At 34.4% G+C, this 14,963-nt stretch overlaps 1 protein-coding gene across 1 annotated transcript; it reads right to left on the reverse strand.

The window, feature by feature from the left end:
* Positions 1–1,544: 1,544 nt before the first annotated feature.
* LOC128533019 (nitric oxide synthase, inducible-like) lies at positions 1,545–10,120 on the reverse strand. Its single transcript, XM_053507197.1, has 26 exons — positions 9,994–10,120; positions 9,731–9,845; positions 9,434–9,535; positions 8,777–8,925; positions 8,520–8,682; positions 8,311–8,402; positions 7,569–7,710; positions 7,286–7,425; positions 6,954–7,128; positions 6,771–6,872; positions 6,481–6,675; positions 5,936–6,021; positions 5,687–5,831; positions 5,471–5,575; positions 5,195–5,244; positions 4,928–5,102; positions 4,722–4,845; positions 4,537–4,615; positions 4,231–4,421; positions 3,543–3,709; positions 3,217–3,427; positions 3,035–3,122; positions 2,583–2,704; positions 2,333–2,481; positions 2,010–2,204; positions 1,545–1,898 (listed from the first exon to the last, which is right to left on the reverse strand). The coding sequence occupies exons 2-26, from the start codon at positions 9,785–9,787 to the stop codon at positions 1,860–1,862; spliced, it is 3,243 nt and encodes a 1,080-aa protein (XP_053363172.1). The 5' UTR covers positions 9,788–9,845; positions 9,994–10,120; the 3' UTR covers positions 1,545–1,859.
* Positions 10,121–14,963: the final 4,843 nt, after the last annotated feature.

The following is a 14,963-nucleotide window of genomic DNA, read 5'->3' on the forward strand; positions in this document are numbered from 1 at the left end:
GCCAGACCACATTCTGCATCAAACACAACATCATGGATGCGTAGGAGAAGGAGAAGCATCATCAAAAGGAAGGTCGACAAAGAAGGCCCAAGACGATTGAACAGTTAGAGGCCTGTATTAGACAAGAATGGGAGAGCATTCCTATTTCTAAACTTGAGAAACTGGTCCCCACGGTCCCCAGATGTCTGTTGAGTGTTGTAAGAAGAAGGGGAGATGCCACGCAGTGGTGAAAATGGCCTTGTCCCAACTTTTTTGGGATTTGTTGATTTGGGTAGATGCTAAACTTCTTTCTTTTCTGAATATTTGTACTATGCAAGGATAAAAAAAGATCTATCTATCTATCTATCTATCTATCTATCTATCTATCTATCTATCTATCTATCTATCTATCTATCTATCTATCTATCTATCTATCTATCTATCTATCTATCTATCTATCTATCTATCTATCTATCTATCTATCTATCTATCTATCTATCTATCTATCTATCTATCTATCTATCTATCTATCTATCTATCTATCTATCTATCTATCTATCTATCTATCTATCTATCTATCTATCTATCTATCTATCTATCTATCTATCTATCTATCTATCTATCTATCTATCTATCTATCTATCTATCTATCTATCTATCTATCTATCTATCTATCTATCTATCTATCTATCTATCTATCTATCTATCTATCTATCTATCTATCTATCTATCTATCTATCTATCTATCTATCTATCTATCTATCTATCTATCTATCTATCTATCTATCTATCTATCTATCTATCTATCTATCTATCTATCTATCTATCTATCTATCTATCTATCTATCTATCTATCTATCTATCTATCTATCTATCTATCTATCTATCTATCTATCTATCTATCTATCTATCTATCTATCTATCTATCTATCTATCTATCTATCTATCTATCTATCTATCTATCTATCTATCTATCTATCTATCTATCTATCTATCTATCTATCTATCTATCTATCTATCTATCTATCTATCTATCTATCTATCTATCTATCTATCTATCTATCTATCTATCTATCATTTTAATAATATTGCAGGACATAGTTTCCAAGTAGGACACACTAACATAATCTTGGATTGCTGGATTTATTAATTATTTATTGTTGGATTACTTATTTATTAATTATATTATTATCATTAAATGAATGAGGTTTTGCAAAATTTGCCCTAAATTGGTTGATGTGATTTAAATAAAAACTGTAGCCTTTCAGTCAGTACTATCTCAGGAGCAAACACTAAATATGCTTATCTTAATTTTCATACACTTGTGTAAACACTTGTGTGAATAATTTACAGATAAATCACTTTGCATCCAACTTTAAAAAATGAGGCTTATAGAGTGCATAAACTTCTCATAAATAAATTTTATTGTACAGTTTCATTTGTACACATTAGCTGTGCAATCAGTTGAAAATCAAAAATAATAGACATTTCAATTTTCAAACTTTATAAAAACACATTTACAAAATGTATATTTAAAGAAAGTCATAAGTTGAGCAACACCAATCAATCCCAAAGATTCTACTTTAGGCCTTATTATCATAGAAAAGATACAACAAACTCAAATAAATGATAGACATACTGTTAACTGAATTATTAAGATAATGAACAGATTAATATACTGAATATTCCAACAATAATGGATACGATGCCAGAGACCAAATATTACGTACTGTCATAGTGCAAAACTGTATGTATTAATGCTTGTTGGATCTCAACTACTGACTTTTGGATCTCTGATGCTGAACCAACTCATATTAACAGACCTGAACTTATTTCCTAATTTTTATCACAGATCTTCTTGTGTTCTGTGTGCTCCAGAACTAGGCTCCAAAGATGTCTTCATGGTACCTCTTTTCCGCCTAAAATTAAAAAAAAAATGGCATTATGTTTACGAGCACACAGTTTTACTTTAAAGCAAGCTTAACAGTCTGTTAAGGAAATTATGGATTTCTAAAATAATGAGAGGTCACCTTGAGTTGGTCCAAATATTCTCCAGCCTGGGTAAGTGTTACACCCAGATGGCTAACCAGGATCTCCTGTATAGCATGTGCGACATCCCGGGCCATGTTCATACTCCCACATACATACACATGTCCAGACTTCTGGTTCAAGGCCTCCCAAACATCTTCACTAAGCTGCTTCTTCAGAACATCTTGAACATACACCTAGGCAGAAAAAAACCTGATTGTAGCACCTACTGTATGAAGCAACCTCAAGTTAAGCATTGTGCCAGCATTGTGGATTAGCTATTGCATTTACACTAGTTGCAACCCTTGAACAGTTATTGACATACCTTGGGGAGACCAGGCTGGCGAGAGTATGCTGGAGTGATGCTCTTCAGAGTGCCATTTTCTTTCATTTCAAATGTCTCCTCTTTATATAGATGATCCATGTTCGCACCACGACATCCAAACACCAGTATCATAGAACTCTTTTGCAAACCTGTGATAACAGATTAACATTGACCTTATTCACTGAAACTGGTCTGATTTGTTATATTTTATATTGTTGATTCCATGCACAATCTGTGGATCTGGGAGTACCTGTCTTTTTCATGTCATGGAAGTGTTGCTGCCAGAAGCTGCGGAAAGGAGCGATGCCACTTCCAGCCCCAATAAGGATAGTCGGAGTGGTGGGATCTGGTGGAAGGTGGAAGCCACTGGATCTGAAATCATAACAATCAGGATATTATAAGTGACTTTCTTGACAGATTTGGTACCTAAAAATCAAAGGATGAATTTGGGAGAAAGGACCTGTTTATACTGTAGGAACACATTCTTACACGTCAACTATCTATACTGTAAATTATACACTACTGATAAACTTGCCTCAATCGTTACCTCCTCATTTCTTACATACTGTACTATTCAACATCGAATACCCAAGATTCTTTCATGGGAAACTGTTTGGAAATCTGTTTCATTTTCTACTTATTTTAAATTTCTAAAGTATGTTATATGTGGTGTATAATTGCAAAAAGCATTTGGTTACATACTTATGGATGAAGCAGGGAACTGTCTCTCCTCCTTTAAGAGTGTTGAGCCATGTGCTACAGACACCATAATGTAGCGGACCCTTTCCATCTAATGAGTAATAAAAACAATATTAAATACTCTTTTTTTCCACAGCATACATTTCTCATGTTTGTTAGATTGATTTTTTTTTTTTTTTTTTTACCTTGGGTACGATAGTTGAGTACAGACACAGTGAGGTGTAGCTCATGAGGGTGGAGATCAGGTGAGGAGCTGACAGAGTAGAGACGGGGTTTCAGCAGAGGTAGCTGGCTAAGTAGGAAGGCTGCAGAGAGCACCAGTGATGGAAACTCCTCTAGAATCTCTAGGAAGTTGGGATTGTGGAATGATTTCCATTCCGAGTAACACTTGGAGTCCTGCAACAACAAAAAAAAAAAAAGAAAAAAAGAAAAAAGTTTGTTTCATAAGTAATAGACATTTGAAAAAGTTATGCTCTAACATAAAGAAGGTGTTCATCGAGTCTTAGCTTACCGATGCGAGTTCTAGGAGGCGCTGTCGGTCGTCTTTGTTATTTGCCAATTGTGAAAGTTTGCGTAGGAAACTTTGAGAAGGTGATGTGGTGATATCCAGAAGGAATGTAAGAGCCTGGGTAAGAGAGCAGGCTGGGATACGAGAATCTGTCTGCCATTTTTCACCTCCTACAACAGACCAAATTGAAAACAAAGTATTTGAAACAAAGTCTTTGATCTTTTAAATGTACATGTTTATTTTTAAATATATGTTGCCATTTAAAAAAGTAGAACATTTTTGTTTCCCTATAATCCTACAGGGGGCATGCTATAAACTATTCACACATTGGCAAGCAACACAGCAAATTATTTGCTAAGTTTGTTTAGAATTGTAACAAATCCCAAAATAAGAATTAATGCTGAATCAGGATTTGTATAAAAACTTGATACTTATATTGTAGAATTGCAATAAAAATTGATTAAGCACCTAAGTAACACAATAATATCATATCAGACAGTTCATGTTTTCACAGTTCAATTTGTCATTTTAGGCACTCAGACTGCTTTATTATTTCAATAATAAAATATTATTTCACACTAGCACAGGTACTTAACAGCCTACTACTTTTGAAGTTGCTGAGTTCTGCCACCAGTCATTTGGGATTATCCATGGGGATATTTTATATTTTATAATTTAGTAGAGCTTTTACCGGGGCCAGATTCAGGCAGATACTGAAGCTGGACAGTCTGATTTGGTGGAGGAGCATTGGGAAGGTGCTTCAGAATGCCCATCACCAGCTCTGGTGAGTTCCCTGGGAAAACGCCCACATGGTCACCTGCAGTGTAATTTAAGACTTCTTTACCACCATCCACTTCCAGCTCCACTAGTATAGTAGAGCAGCTGAAAAAAAGAAATCAAGAAGAAATAGTGAAACCAACTATTTAAAAATAGGCCTTTACTGTACCTAAACAAACCGAGAAAAGAAGACTATAGAGTATGTTGATTAAAAGCAGACCTAGACTTAGCACTCTGGAGATTCTTCCTTTTCTTCATCTTCATGGGAAACACAGTTTTAGAGTGGAGTCCTGAAAGAGCTGTGAGGACAAAATATATAGGCTGTTCAGCACCATAATACAATTCTTAATACAATGTGTATCCAATAGCTGTGTTCTTTTAAAAGAATTGTGTTAGACACGGTACCCGTGATGTAGTCTAGGCTGCTGCTGCTTTCAGGTTGCACTCTGTGTTTCAGAGGATCCCAGGTCTCTGATAGTTGGTGAGACCCTGACAGTTGACCCTTAACACCAAATTCCTCACATGCAGCCTATGGGATAGAATGCAATTTTCAGAAAAATCCAATTTTTTTATGCTTAGTTGCCATTAAAGTTAGCCAGTGTCACACCAACCTTAAACACATTGCAGGCCCAGGCTGAGAAAGCCTCTTCCTGTCCATTGAGCTCGTCTCCCTCTCCTATGGAAGTCACACATTTGGCTCCCAATTCTGCAAGCTTATTATCCACAGCATGGGCAAAAGCACAAAACTGTGGGTACATCCGAGAGCCAAGGCCAAAAACACAATACCTGTGTGATTGAAGAAAATTAATTATTCAAAGCTAAGAGCTTTAAGTGTGTAAATTTTGTGTTTTGTTTAACCAGATATACTTGGGACTAACCTCATGTTGTTTTGTAGCTTATTCAAGTTCATGAGTTGCTTCTTGAAAATCTGAGAAAAGATTGATTCATTCATTTTAGTTATCTATTTTGTTGCATTAGAGTATTTAGGAAGGCAACACAAACTATATAATTCATTCAGGAAATATGAAGCCAGAATTAAAATATGTCTTTAGCATTACTGAGCAACTAAATACTGCCATACACTACTTTTAATTAAGTAACTGCCATGTTGTGATCAGTTAAACTGTTTTAAATATTAGTATCTTTGCACATACCTCTCCATTTCCTGGAGGATCTCCATTGCCAAACGTGCTGGTGATGATCATCATAAAGCGCTCATTCTTCAGATCCTGAAATTTGTAGTCCTCCATGCAAAGTAGCTATACAAGTTCAAAAACAAAATTATTTCACAGATTCAAAAATTAATAAACAAATCAGCTCCAGAGCATAAAAATATGATATTGAATGATATGTAGGATAGTTTTTCTTACCCTGGGATTGAAAGCACAGCTGAGCATTGACTTTAGTTTTTTGGCAAAGGTCTGTGATTTTCCAGTTTCAGTAGCATAGAGGATGGTGCAAGACACTCTCTTTTTCAAAGCAGACTGCATGAGTATTTGAGAGAAGACCACTGCCCTAAAAAAGGGAGGGAAGAAAAATCAGAATTAAAATACATGATCATAATTACACTTAAAATTATCTGCTAAGTAAGGTTTGAAATAAATTTTTAAAAATCTTACTTTGTAAGTGCTTTGAAGCCGATTCGTTTGCGTTTCTTTAGTCCTTTTGTCTCGTCTTTCCAGACATATGTTATCCAGGGATCAGGCTTTAAACAACAGCAATATTAACATATATTAATATATATAATATACATTTTTTTGTATAAAATACAACAATTTATATATCCAAGATGAAACAACAGTCCTAAGTTCTATCCTATTGGTCAGGACATGTGTATGCAATGTGGAGGTTGTCTAAAACAACAGTGAGTCTCAGTTATACAGGATTTTACCCTTAAAATTAAGCAACTATTCTTGCATGACATCAAATAAATAAAAAAAATCAATCTGGCAACGTCAGAGATGTGACCTAAACAAAATCAATCCCCCAAATTTAAGAGCCCACAAAATTTACTTGAGCACCTGTGTTACTCGAGCCTTAACATGAAGAACGTTTCCTAAGTAAATATTAACACAATTTAAACTGAGTCACCAAATCTGAATATTGTGCTTTTATACTTGTTACAATTTACTATTATGCTGTGAGGTGCAGAGTAAGTACCTACCTGGTAGTAAAAGAAGGGAGACAGGATGTAGCTGATCATCTCCTGGTGGAACACGGGGGTCAGAGAGCCAGACATAGGAGGTACCAGCCAAACCCAGTCGGCAGGACAGCCACCACGCAGGCGCAATTCTGTCTCCATGTACTTCATGAAGGACTCTGTGGCAGTGTGGTGGTCTGTGATGGTCACTTTATTTTTCTGCAGCACAAAACAAGGAGATACTCACATAAGACCTTCAAATAGTATAGATTCTTCTTCTACTCTCTATAAACAGCATATAATGGCTTTTTAACCTGAAAACTGTGAATCACTGCAACATTGACAGCAACTAGAGCTTCATCCTTCCATAGTGATGAAAGCTTGTGTGTATCCAACCCCATACAGCGTCCAACTTTCTGGAGAAAATAAGGATATGAAAAATTTAGTGTCAAAAGCTAAATTTCTGGACCATCCCATGCTGACGGAACTAGGTTTACCTCAAGAATGTTGTAGCGCTGAGGATCACAGAAGTCCCTTGCTCCAATCTCAGTGCCCATGTACCAGCCATTGAACGGGCATGCTGTAAATTCAAGTCCACCAATCTCCAGCATCATATTTGCGACTGCAGGCAGTGCATACCATCTGAGGTTCAGATCTTTGAACCATTTATACCTGTTGAATAACCAAAGAGTTTTAATGCATGGGTATAAAATCAGAGTCTAAACTACTGACAGGTTATTTTAACCTATTACATTAACGCATATATATATATATATTTTTTTTTTTTTTTTTTTTTTTTTACCAAATACACAGTGTACACATGACTTACTGTGGGTGCTCCATTTCAACCTCCAGTATCAACTCTGGGGGAATTTCAAATAGTTCAGGATCTTCCCCATTGGCCTGCAAGATCAGTGGCAGCACATCAAAGAACCCGTACTTTGGGGTCCATCCAAGTTGGACACAAATCTGTTAAAAAGCAGAGGTCTTTAAAACCCAAAATGAAACATGGTGCATGGGTGTATTACCTATTATAAACGAAAGTTTATGGCTCAAAACAAATATTTTATATTTGCTAAATAAATATAAATTTAAATATGTCTTGTGGATACCTCAGTGAACTCCACATTAACAGGGTCTCCTATAATCTGGCCGTCCTCCATCTGATAGCCAGCGTATTTAATAAGCTGACCGTTCCAAACCCGGAAATCATGCTGGCCATCAGTTCTTGGAGGGAACACAGTAATGGCTGACCTGTTAAAGGTAATATAAAGTTATAAATATCTAAATTATAGAAATATAAAATTACAGAAAAATAGAAATCATAGATTTTTGTCAATATGCTCAGGTCCACATAACCAACATAAAATATAGATTACGATACAATTCTGCTAATTACAAAATAAATAAAAAAATTGTAAGAAGACTTTTTTGGGGGGAATTCATGAAAGGAGTCTCTGATGTGAGCATTTTATCAGAATTAAAGTTGTAGTTTCATGTCTAGGTCTGCATTCATTTGTCTGGGTTTTTTATTTTAATTTATTTATTGCTTCACTCAAAAACGGTTCTGGTTTTGTGTAATTTTAACATATTGACATTATTTTTCACTAAATTTAATTAAGCATACTTAATTTAATAAGCATACCAATTTTGACCATTATTATTATTATTATTATTATTATTATTATTGTTGTTGTTGTTTTTATTGATGTTATTATTAAACAGTGATTTTGCTTTATGCTGGGTGCATCACACCTAATCTCTGAATATTTTCCTACAGAAGCATGACACAGAGTGTTATATTCTTCATTTTAGTCCTGATCAAACATAACATGCATGCAAAATGAACTGTACCTTAAATTGCCACCATTTGTGGCAAATTTAATGTGAGAGCACATGTACTCGAACATTTCCTTTGCTGTCCTGCATTTGCGTGCATCAAACACCTGATGAGAAAAAATATCCATTTTACGTTAAAAGTTTGTATTTATGCATTAGGTGCTTCACAGTTTATTCACAAAATGCAATCGAAGAATATTTAAATAGAAATAAAAATATTTGACCTGTAAATTAGACCATTGAATCCTGCCGATGCACCTAGGCGCGTTCCTCCAAGCCTGCTTAGCTCCAAATGCGAGCTCCTCTAGTGTGAGCTGATAAGTTCCGCTGTTTTCGATCTCACTGGCCACTTCGGTAACACGGGCCAGGTGCTCATCTATTTTAGAGCTGCAGGAAACAAATAGACAAAGGCTTAGCTGAAGCCACTAAACCTCCAACTAGCAACAATGATACTGAAGTATGTTTTATAAGATTTGGTTACTTTTTGAACGATTTGTAGTACTGATTGATGAAGTCAATAGCCTGTGTGATGAGCTCGTTGGTGGAAGGTGGGGACACGGGAGTAGAACGTATTAATGTTTTTGGGTTCATTATGGACCCCTCACACACTTTTGGTTTGCAAAGCTGATGCTGAAAAAGAGAGAGAGTATTTATTAGGAATTTGGAGCAAATGTTCTGGTTTTTGTTCCATTTAGACCATATAGAATTGCCTGTCATTGGTTTCTATAACATTATATTGTATATATATATATATATATATATATATATATATATATATATATATATATATATATATATATATATATATATATATATATTGTATGGCATTAGAAAAAAAAAAGGCAGCTCCTATTTTAAGACACAGAGGTCAGCTGTTCTGAAACAGTTCTTGCACGTACAGTATTAGTAAGTGCATTTGCAAAACCCATCAAGCACCATGATGAAACCGTTTCTCATGAAGACCTTCCCAGGAAAGCAAGACCAAAACTTAGAACAAAATAAAAATCTATAGAATTATAAGGGTTTATCTACGTTTAACTAGTAGTGTGTACAGTATATAAATAAAGAAAAGAAGAAAGGAGTTTCGATATTTTTCTACTATAAACAAAATAAATATAAAGACTTTGTCAGTACACACCTTGACAGCTCTGTGGTAAAGTGTGTCTTGGTGTCTTGAGCCATTTTCAAAGTTTTTCATGTGTATCGACATAGGACATCGGCTGATTCTATTGTCCTTAACCTGCAGAGAAAAAAAATACTTTCATACTTAAAGATAATACTACTACAAATAATAATAATAATAATAATATAATTCATTCTTTTTATTTTTTTATTATTATTTTTTTTTCCACTTATACCACTGTTTTACTACAACTACAGATGTCATCATGCCTGACTGAAATATATGCACTAAAGCTTATTGGACTTCACTCACCTTGTTTGTCTGGGTCGTGGGGGTCTCTTTTGTGCTGTCGTGAAAGATCTTTCCCATTTTTCCTTTAATTTCAAGCTGCTGAACGCAATCACTGTAATGCCAAATAAGTCTGTTTCTAAAAAAAATAAAATAAAAAGTTACTTTTATGTATATCATGGTAGCTTATTCTTCTAATTCTAATTCTAATTCAGTGCTTAAAATGTTATTATACTAAACAATAACAAAGAAAGAAGGAAAAAAGAAAGAAAGACAGAACTTCTCACCTTTTTATCTATGATGCAGAAGGTTCTCCTCAAGTTGTCAGAACTGCACACCTGATTTACAACCCTTCTTTTTATAGGCTTCAGCCTCTTCAGGTTTCGGGGCAGGTCACACTGTATCTAGAGCACGTGGGCAGGGCTGTGTGGAAATCATCTACAAGATATACTGTGTACTCTTTCATCCCTACGGTGATTTTTTTTTTTTCTGTTCCTTGTCGGGAAATCCATCTGTATCCTATTTATAGATTTGTCTTGTAGTTGTATAACATACATATGTGCAGTTATATAACTGTTTAATTTAAAACAGGAAAAATGTCACTGTGAAAAGAAAGCATGGTTATTTGTTGTATTTATTCATGAATTAATTTTTTATTATGGGGAAAATTGATTAATGAATGGGGTCATTATGCCACCAGGCTGAGAAGGTCAGCACAGATTTACTGATTTGCCATCTGTCATTATAATCAGTGTGTCCAGGATCGTCTGAACTAATAAAAGACTTTATTGTACAGTATAAGAACATAAACAAGGCATATGTAACCTTCAAGGCACTTCAAAGCCAGTATAATTAGACTGAAATGTGACACAGCACTTGTTCTTCTTTCAATTGTCCATTTTCTATTTATTCCCTTTCCTGTTCAGCTTACGGTAGAAAAATCTGTGATGTTTGGGATTTGATCTGTTAAGATCTCAAAAGCTCTTGCAGGAAGTGTTTGAGACGTCTACAGTAAATAACAAAGACAGGTTCTTGCTGCTGTCCTCACATTCATACTTACAGTTAAGGATATTCATCAAGGCATGAAGTTTTAGTAATCAGATTAAAAACAATAGACTGTCAGGTTTATATCAATGTTGAATTGCTGACTTACATTCTTCCCGCAAATTCCATCAAATACCGTCATTTCCACAGAAGCAGCTCAGCAAGTCAGTGTGAAGATATAGTTATCAACTGTTGATGTGCTTTTATCTGCCAAATAATTATCTTCCATGCCTCACAGTGTTCCTTTTTTTACTGTATTATTGTTGTTTATATCACAATGCTGCTGAATTTTCAACTCGATAATCAGATGAAGTTTAGTTTTTTGTGGTTAAATTACAATTTTTCCTGTCTTATTAATGAATAGAAAACAGGACACTGATGAGGAAACTGCTATTATATAATTAAGAACAGGAACTAAATTGTTTCCTGGAAATTCTCCAACATTAATTGTTAGAAAAACAAAGTAGGAGGTAGCATAAGTTTAATGGCAAATGTCTTTGGTTATAAGGATTAACAATTCAGAACATGCTGTTGGTGAAAAATAATTAACTTTGTGGTGGTAGCGGTAACACCACTTTACACACGACACTTGTTGTTGATTATTTTCCCATGATGGCATAAGTCAGAGTGTTTATTCTTTACTTGAGTGCTAGTTTTATTATGGCGTGTGACTGTTTCTGGTAAGACAGTAAAACCTAGCTTTGTATTTACCTGATCAGTTGTTATAAGAAAACGAAAATGAAAATAAAACGCCTGCCACATTGTCAAGGAAAAGCAAACACTCACTGACTCATTCATTTATTTTCTATACTGTTGATCCTGAACGGGTTGGCAAGAGGCAATAAAAAAAAAACTAATTATTTATAATGTTTTACTCTGATTGTTTTTATTGTGTATTAGGAAACCAGTGTACCAGGGGAAAACCCATGCAAACTGCGCACAGAAGATGTGAGGCCACAATGCCAACCACTATAAAAGAAAAAAAGGTAGGTGACACCCGACTGGTTGCATGGATAATTTTGACAGTATTTTAATACATTTGATTTAATGTACTTTAAACTTCGTTTATTTTCGATACTGCTTATCCTGTTCATGGTCATGGGAGGACCAATCGCAAAAGGCACATCCTGGAAAGGGTGCCAGTCCATCACATCTTTGCATATCTTGGAACTGTGGAAGGAAACCCACCAAGAGATCCGAGACAGGACCCAAACCCTCATCCCTAGAGGTTTAAGGGTTAAGGTTTAGCCACATGGCTAACCACAAACCACAGTGCTGCAATTGTTTGTTTAGTCATTCAGTCATGTCCGACTCTTTGTGAGTATGCCAGGCCTTTCCAGATACTGTCCATGGAATTTTCTTGCCAAGGATACTGAAGTGGGTCACAATTTCCTTTTTCAGATGATCATCCCCAGACAATTTGGAAACACCAATTAGCCTAACTGGTATGTCTTTGGATTGTGGGAGAAAGCCAAATAATTCAGAGGAAACCCACCAATCACAGGAAAAATCTGCAAACAGACCCGACACGGGAATCAAACCCAGGACCTAGAGGTGCAAGGTGACAGTGCTAATCACTAAGCCACTATGCCACCTACATGCTGTATTATTTTTAACTTTAGTTATTTTATTACAGTTTATAAACAGCTGATTGAGACAGAAATCCAATACACATTCCAGACAAAAGTTATATAAAGCCTCAGAAAAATGAAACACAACTCAGTCAGTACAGCATGAATGAACATCCTTGTTATTGTAATCAACACCTTTTCTTGTTAGGGTTCATTTTTTTTCTGATGTTCATCTTTTGTTTTGGTTACGGCCTTCTTCATTCTTGGCAGGTGAATAGAAAGTAATGAACTCTGATGAGAAAAATATGATGGTAGCTATGCAGAACTATTGTCGCATTTTAATGGTAAAGGAAGGAAAAAAATCCTGTTTATTTTCAGAATATATACTTTACTTTCAATGAGAAATTTAACATGAATTCAATGTGAATAATCACATGATAATTCCTATGTGATTTTTCTATAATCCATGAGGGATTATTTACAATTAATGTGGAAGCTGTTACAGGAATTACAAGTGCTTCATGTAATCTGTTGTAAAATTTATTTAAGTTGCTATGTGTTACATTTAAATAATTAGAGCAAAAAGATTAACAAGCGTTAAACAAGATAATAACACAATTCTAGTTTATTTTACATCGTCATGTTACCAAGGTGTAAATCTTCATTAGGGAAATGTCTTACGTACTGTATATAAAAAACAAATGACTTACTTGTACACATAACAACAGGCCCAAACACACACACACGCACACGCACACACACACACACACACACAGTGCCTGTGCGCATAAAGGGAAACACTTATCTGTCAGGATTTATTTTAACTTTTTTTTTTAAAGGTAAAGTGCAGGTTAATTTGTTTTATTTTTAGTTTATATTTTGTTTAATATATAATAATACTTTTTATTTTTATATTTTTTATTGCTATATTATTTTTTATGGTTTTTCCTTTTGGGCTGTGGAACGAATAATTTGAGTTTCCATTATTTCTTTATTTAATTTCATTATTCATTTTTTCTAATGAGTATTTTGGAATACGAGCTCACTTCCGAATCGAATTATGCTCGTAATCCAAGGTTTCAATGTATATATTTTCATATTTCATATACTTGCACTTTAGCAATGTTAACAGTTTTAACATTTAATTAAAACTCTCTGGGGTCTTTGAGCTTTTTGAGGACCTTTTTTTTTAAAAACCTTACCAATAGAGTAGCAAAAATATTTGTACTTGTTTATATAGAACATAAACTTGGCTTTTATGATATGGCTGATATAAATGTCACAATCATGTGCAACTTTTAAACAGTACACATACAAAAAAATACTATTTAACATTTAAACAGAAATGTACTATTTATCTATTTATTTTTATAGTGTCTTGGAAATGCTGAGGAAAGTCCATGAAGCAATTTTGTCTTTTGTCATATCTGCTAAAAATGTTATGTCTTTACCAGCCTTAATAACACAAACCATAACTCCTCTGTTAAAGTAAGTGAGAAGGTTGTGTTTCTTCTGTTTCTCTTCTTCCTGCCTTGATTGTTATATATGACAGAGTTCGTGAACACCCAACTAGTGTATTTATTTATTTATTTATTTATTTATTTAGTTATTTATTTATTTGTGAGCCACTGTTTTCTACATAAAAAAACATTCTATACATGATAAATAATGATTTTTTAAAAGGTTTATACTGAGTCACATGGCATATTTGCTGCATATACTGTAAATATCAGTATATACGCTAGCTAAATCTACACTCATCCTGTATTATTCATGGGTGAACATATTATTTCCAATGAAATTTCAGCATTTTGGATTTTGGATATTGGTAGAATTTGCAACAAATTTGATTTCAAAAGCCAAAAATGGCGTTTAACTGTTAAACCGTGTAATCAACTGTCAAGATTTACAAGCAAAATGCATGACACACAAGTCTGTTTATCCTTACATTACAGTACATGAAACATTTTGGTAGATGTCAGTAAATTGTTTTAGAAAAAAAATAATGGTATTTAGTAAGGAAAAAATACCTGTGACTGTGCAGTTTTAGGAAAATAATCCATCTTGGAGTCGTGTATACCAAACCGGAGTGGGTTATTTTTCAATGACAGCACAGCCAGTGGTTACAATTTTAATTATATAATCAATAGTTTTAACTGATTAAGTAGTTTTAACTGTTTATAGTTGCATTTAATGTTGTGTAACAGCCATGTCCAGTTGACCTTATCCAGGGCATTACTACACAGGATAAACTACACAAATAATTAAATCAATGGACAGACAGGCAGACCAAATGAATCAGAAGATTTTAATTCAGTATCACCTAAAAAATAGTAGCACTGTTTCTTGGAGAAAAGCTTTTTCTCTCACAAGAGTAACATCCTTTACACCTCCCATAGTGTGCACCATTTACCTGACAAATGCACTGTATTGTGCCGTTAAAGTATTACTCAAAAAACTAACTTAAGACTCAAAGGTTGTCCAATTATGTACCTTACACATACTTTACACACATTAATACATTATAGAGTAGGTACGCACTAAAGGTACAAAAACTGTAACTTTGATAGTGTCACGACAGCAAAAAAGAAATGAACAGGCTTTTTTTTTTTTTTTTTTTTTTGTGTGTGTGTGTGTGTGTG

Source organism: Clarias gariepinus, chromosome 11 (genome assembly GCF_024256425.1).
Source record: "Clarias gariepinus isolate MV-2021 ecotype Netherlands chromosome 11, CGAR_prim_01v2, whole genome shotgun sequence".
NCBI lineage: Eukaryota > Metazoa > Chordata > Actinopteri > Siluriformes > Clariidae > Clarias > Clarias gariepinus.